The following is a 6,672-nucleotide window of genomic DNA, read 5'->3' on the forward strand; positions in this document are numbered from 1 at the left end:
GCCAGCCGCAGCTGGGTTGAGGCCGAGAGCATGTACCAGATCAAGTATGAAGAGTTGCAGGCTCTAGCTGGCAAGCACGGGGATGACCTCCGCCGCATGAAGCTGGAGATCACTGAGGGCAGCATCAGAACTGCAGCATGAGCCGCCTGCAGGCAGACACTGAGGCCCTCAAAGGCCAGAGAGCACCCCTGGAGGCTGTCATCACTGATGCCGGGCAGCCTGGGGAGATGGCTATTAAGGATGCTAGCGCCAAGCTGGCCCAGCTGGAGGCTGCCCTGCAGAAGGCCAAGCAGGACGTGGCCTGGCAGCTGCGCAAGTACCAGGAGCTCATGAACATCAGGCTGGTCCTGGACATTGAGATTGCCACCTACCACAAGCTGCTGGAGGGCAAGGAGAACAGGCTGGAGGCTGGGATGCGGAACTTGAGCATCCACAGGAAGACCACCAGTGGCTATGCAGGAATGGTGAACTTACCCTATGGGGGCCTCACCAGCCCTGGCTTTGGGAACCTCCAAAGCCCTGGCTTCACCCGCACCAAGCCTGCTGTGGTTGTGAAGAAGATTGAGACCCACAATGGGAAGCTAGTGTCTGAGAGCTTTGATGTCCCGCCCAAGTGAATGGGCCACAGCAGCTTCTCCAGCCCGCACCTCTCCCACGGCTGCCCAGAGCCCGTGGGGAGACAGCTGTACAAGGAAGCACTGGGAGCGAGAGACCCAGCTGAGGCTCAGCTTAGCCCTCAGCCCACCCTTGGGGGGACATTACTGCCTGGGGTACCCCTTCTTGCCTGTGCCCTTCACCAAAACCCAATTCAATTGTTTTTTCCAAAATAAAGCCTGGTTTTGCCACCTGAAAAAATAAGGCAGGCACAGCATCTGCAGCCCAGTAGAGAGAGTAAGTCTCTCCCTTCCTTATATTGCATCCAGGCTATCAGCCCCAGGGCCAGTGTAACAGTCACACCCACAATCCCAGCAGCACTCACTCCCATAATCCCGGTATTGGATCATAAATTAATCACAAACTCTAGAAGCCTGCCCTAGCGACTCTGTGAGGTTTTGGGGGACAACTAGACACAAACCATAACAAGTATCAAGCCACGTCTGGGGACATAGTTGATCCCATCTACAAGGTTTCAAATATGACTCTTTTTATGTAGCTTGATTTAGCTTTCATCCACCTGAACTGGAACAAATGTATATGATTTTGTACCCTAAGAATACATAAAGTACCTAATATGTACTACAAGTCACGTTCTAAAGGGACTTCATGTCAAAGGTGCACTAGGTTCCGGCAGATTGTGTTTTCCCACCACAACCTAAAAAGCCTTTGCTTTCTTCTCAACTGGACTTAAGAGAAACAGTTATCCTTAGGAGGGCAGAGACCACTTTTTGCTGAATGGGATGGGACCAGGCATCCAGGCAAGAAGCTTATGTTCCACTTACGCTTCTCATGAATGTCTGGAATCCTCAGGGTAGCTGCCATAGAGTTCCCAAGGGAATTATAAGAAGTCACAGACACGTTGTAGGTCTCGCCTCCAAGACACAGATCAAGTGTCTGTTCAGTGGTCCTCATCTCTGTGACATTTGTGGTGTTTTCTGGAAAGTACTGTATGTTGTAGCCAAGTGTTTTCTCCAGGGCTGGGGCTCCTTTTGCCTTCTGAATCCAAAGGAAACAAAATTTATTTACAACAGAAAAATAAAAGGCGTTCAGACAGTAATAAGAGGTAGGCACAGTAGGCGTGAAGAGTTAGAGTGGGCCTAATGTTAGCTATTAGGCGCTGGGCTGCAATCACATATTTATCCTCCAGGAATCAGTAAGATACTCATGCTGTGCCAGATGGGGGATGCTAAATGGTATCTTGGTATCGATCCTTAATGTAAGCTCAATTTCATAAACTAAGAGAGTCCCTAAGCCAGCGTACATGAGCCACAGCCATTTCTTCTGGCTGTATCTTTCACTCTTGCCTACTTGGGTAGAAGAGGAAAGCTAAAGAGCCGAGGGATTTCCTCTGAGCCAACCTGAATTCTGATCTAATGCTTGCTCTTCGCGTGCTTGCGGGCTTCCAAAAACTCCAGGGAGAGTGCCCAGGCCCTGTCTTTTATGTCTGCGCCTCCCCGTCTAAGGAGAGCACCCACGCCTCTGGGCCAGGGTGCCGCCAGGCCTCCAGCTGAGAGGACCAAAACATTCAGGCTGCTCTAGCAGTCCGCGAGGCTTGGTGGGAAGCCTAGAGTGGAATCCCGGGGCTCCCATCCAAGTTCTCCTTTTCAGCTTTGAGCTTGCAGCTACTCACCAGATATTTCATATAGGAGCCAGCATGCTGAGCTTTCTCGGGAATTATAAGGCCTTCCTTTTTTTTTTTTTTTTGGAACCGGGGATTGAACTCAGGCCCTTGCGCTTGCCAGGGAAGCACTTATTCCACTGAGCCATCTCCCCAGCCCTAAGGCCTTCATTTTTAAAGAGATTTTAACTCATCTGAACTTTAGCAAGCACGAGATAAGTCCAGAGTGTTTCCCGAGCGTTCTGGGGATCTGTTACAGAGTTTTGACATCTCACTCCTCTCCCTTTTCCGCTTACCCTCAACTGCCCATCTTTTACCTCCCATTTCCCATATTTTTTTTCTGTATTTGTCCTCTTCTTTTACTGTTAAATTGTTTCCCTTCTTTTTTCTGTTCCTTTCTCGCTTCCTTCTCTTACCGCCTCTTTTGTTCTCCTCTTTCCTGTATTGCTTACCTGTCTTCTCCTTGTTCTCCACTCCCAGTGTTTCTCACTAGACAGACCACCTGTCTCCTCTCCCACCTGTGTGCCTCACCATGTCACTACTCAAAGGGACACATGTTCACAGTGATCATGATGTGCTGGTGAGGGCCCAAGGACACAGTCTGTGCTCAGTCTTACCTCGCATTCCAGGGAGGCCAGTGAGGAGCGGCTTCCTCCCAGAGGCCACGAGGCTGCTTGCATTTACACCTTGTAACTGCCCCCCAAATATTGTTTATAACAAAAAAGGGGCCCCAGGGTCTCTGTGCATTTAACCCTCTATAAGGTGGTCTTTGGGGCTTTTCAACTGGGAGCCATAGTAAGATAACAGCATCATAAAGCCCTCTGGGGAAGGAAATTCCAGAGGTTAAGGTTCAAGAATCACAGTATTTAGAGATAAGAGACAAATAATTTTTTAAAAAGGGATAAGTAAATAACACAAAGGAAGGTCACCTTCCACAGCAAGCGCACGGGCCGGCTTCCATCCTCCTCCACCGGTCTCAGGATGCGCCACAGATCCAGCAGATGTGGAACTGGAAGGAGGAACAGGGAGGTCAAGCCCGACAAAAAGAGATGGGGGAGTGTGCTGGGCTACCTGCCTGCCTCCTGGGCAGGATGTGCTGGAGGGAGTCAGCAAAAGGAGGGCAGGGTAGAGGGACGGCAGGACAGCTGCAGTCTTCATGGTGTGGTTGAAGCCCTGGGATCAACCAACGTTAAAAGAAAAACTTCTCTTTGGTCTGATGGGTATTTTTCTTCTTTTTAAAAAATCTTTTATTTATTTATTCACTTGGTGCAGGGTCTCACTACACAGCTCAGACTCATAGTGATCCTCCTGTCTCAGCCTCCCCTGCACTGGGATTACAGGCGTGCACCACCATGCCCGGTTTCAGTGGCCAGCCTGGTGCACATGACATGGGGTACACAGGATTGAACCCATGTCCTTGTGCTTGCCAGGCAGGCACTTAGACCACTGAGCTATCTCCCCAGCCCCTGATGGAAGATTTTTTTTTTTTTAAGTACAGATCTCACATAGTACCCAAATCTGGAGGAAAATGTGAGTAATAGGTCCTCTAAGATATAACACTGAAAACATTAAAATCAGAATGACACAGATAGTAAGGAGACATATGTATATATAATTTATATTGCATCTACTTCCAAAAAGAATAAAATTACTACTTCTGTTATAATATAAAAATAAATAGAAAAGGATCAGAAAAATAATCTTTATTAGGTCCCTTCCTGAGCTCTAAATCTAATGCTCATCTTGCCATCAGGAAAATGTAAAAAAAGAATTATACTTTGGCATATTTCTCATGGTCTGATAAATGGGAGACATAGAAATTCATATGAATAGGAATTATTTCCTAGCTATGGAGGCTGAATCCATAAATGGATTTTACACATGAATCCTCTCAAAAAGGATACAGAGTAACAAAGATCAATGTCTGTAGTCCCAGGGGAGCAAAAGCACAGGAATACTATGTAAGTATCTTAAAATTGTCTTCTATAAAAGGGCATAAGCAAGCAATGGCCGTGACTCATCCACATGGCTGCACTGACAAAGGTTCTACAATCTGAGGTACAGGATCTCAGGATAAATCCTGAGGGGATTTCACTGACCTTCTCAGACCAAAAAGCTACAACTCTTGTTGCATAGGTCCTGCTTTACCTTGGTCTTAACCATCCAGTAGAAAAGTATGAAGACGAAATATAGGAAGTAAAGTCATGCTGTTAAGTTGAGCTGTGGGGGACTCAGGTCAATAATTTCTGACATTGCCAGTTAAACAGAAGACCCAATGCTATTATGGGCTACTGGACTCTTTTAGAATATTTTGCTGAGTTTACACACCTATAATATTCAATAACGGAACTTAGAAAAAATAGGGTATACAGATGAATGTCCATTTTGTATCTGTGTATTCAAAGTGGTTAGGATAGATATATAGTTGCATTCTCTTAATGAATAGAATGATTTGTTCTAATGGTGTTTGTAAATAGGATCTCAAGTCCGCATCTTGTACAGCAATTAATCACTAAGAAGAATATATGCAGTGTGTTATTTGTTGAAACTGTACTTCCAATTTGATTTGAAACTGTCTCATTGCTGTTTATCAATAAAATTTTGAAAAAAAATAAATAAAAAATATATAAAAGGGCATAAGCCAGAACTCCACTATATTGATTACGAAACACCACATAGTTCAGAGTTCTGATGATCTAATCATTCAGGAATAAACCTTGCAAAAGCAAGAATTTATATTTTATATGTTTCCTAGACTATTTCTCTCAATTATATCTCAAGGAAGTTTTGGCAAGGAGTGGATCCCTGACAATTTATAGTTCAATGCTCTGACAATTTATATTTCAATGCTCTGACACGCACCTGAAATGTCACAATGCTGCTCAAAGTATGACTCATACCCTTTAGCCAGGGGAGGAAAGCGAAACACCCTAAAAACCTGTCCAGGAGGATAGCAGCCTGGGATCTGCAGAAGAGAGGAAAGCTCATTGACTGAAGAGCTGCAGTTGTCACTCTCTGAATCTTTCCCTAGGGAAGTCACATGGCTAGGGACGCTATAATTAGGTCTACAAAGCACAGGCCCCTCACTAAGATGAAGATCTGAACCATGTTAGTACTGAAAGCTTATGTCCAGGGACCTTACTAAATTTTAGGTGACAGGTACTTCCAAATGAAATTTACTGAGCTCTAGTAAACATAACGCTAAAAGGCAGAAATGTGTGCCAAAGGCAATGAAGTCAATAACTTATTTAACTACTTTTGCAGAAGTCAGGGTGGCTCTAGCTGTTGACCTCAAGATCTCCCAAAGAGAGCCATTGTAAGTTCATTAAAACTACTCATGACTGGAGTGGCTTAGACTCTACGTATGACTTCATCTGAATTCCACTAAGCTGTTGTCTTAAAGGCTCTGGCAGCAGTGCTCTGATTTCCAAACAGTCTTCAGTGAATCAGAAGACAGAACAGCCAGTACTCCCCTTTCTCAGAAAAGGAACAACTGGCTGCTTTCAGCCTGTCCATACATATTCCAAGACAGTGTTCACTCTCAGGCAGCCTTTGCGCAAGGCTACAAATCATCAGACCTCGTGAGCAGCTAGAGTTGGCAGGGCCCCCTGCAGACACCGGTCTGCTCATGTCGAAAGCCAAACACAGGGTTGATGAAGAGAGAAAGAAAAACATGTTAAAAACAAAGTAATCATTAAAATCCCATCCTAAACTCTCATCTTGAGAATAATATAGGCAAAATTAAACTGATAATCAATCATTCTAGGCACTTGATGAGAAATATGAATAAAGTTCTGCTTAGATTCGTCTCAGGGCAGCCATTCAGCTTGAATAGGAGGCAATAATGAGTTTGCTTAATTGGGCATTTTCTTCTTTAATTGAGGCCATTATTACCTATGAAATGATCCAGTCTTTACTGACTTCCCCAAAGACACAGCTTTCAGTATAATAAATGCCTGGCTAGCATGTGAAGATAAAATTATTATAGATAGTTTTCCTTTGGCCATAACGGTGGATTTGCAATTAAATCAAAATAATTCTCTGTTTGAAAGGACACAAAATTGTGTTTTTCCAAGTCAGCCAAAACATCTGTGGGCTTAGAGGTGTCGATTGTCTGGGCTGGTATAGTCACAATCCCATGCTGCACTGCTTCTTTGACAACACCAGTATCCCACAACTGCCAGTAATCAGGGACATGCTGGTCATCTTACCAAAGCCCCCAATAATGCTGATAATAGCTAACTCTTCCCAAGCGCCACTATACTAAGCATTTTACCTGAATTATCTTATTTACTCTCCACAGCCCTATAAATAGATATAGTAATTCCCATCTCTGAAGCATAAAGGAATTAAGCAATTGCCAAATAAACATAAGTAATAAAGCTAGGATATATATA

General features: G+C 44.6%; 1 protein-coding gene across 1 annotated transcript in view; it reads right to left on the reverse strand.

The window, feature by feature from the left end:
• The window catches only part of Il31ra (interleukin 31 receptor A), a 67,198-nt gene that overhangs the window by 20,333 nt on the left and 40,193 nt on the right, over positions 1-6,672 (reverse strand). Inside the window, exons 5-6 of the mRNA XM_004623221.1 lie at positions 3,205-3,284; positions 1,440-1,653 (exon numbers count right to left, since the gene is read on the reverse strand). Of these exons, the coding sequence (XP_004623278.1) occupies positions 1,440-1,653; positions 3,205-3,284 (294 nt within the window). The remainder of the gene's footprint in view (positions 1-1,439; positions 1,654-3,204; positions 3,285-6,672) is intronic.

Source organism: Octodon degus, unplaced genomic scaffold (genome assembly GCF_000260255.1).
Source record: "Octodon degus isolate 3935 unplaced genomic scaffold, OctDeg1.0 scaffold00001, whole genome shotgun sequence".
NCBI classification, from domain to species: domain Eukaryota; kingdom Metazoa; phylum Chordata; class Mammalia; order Rodentia; family Octodontidae; genus Octodon; species Octodon degus.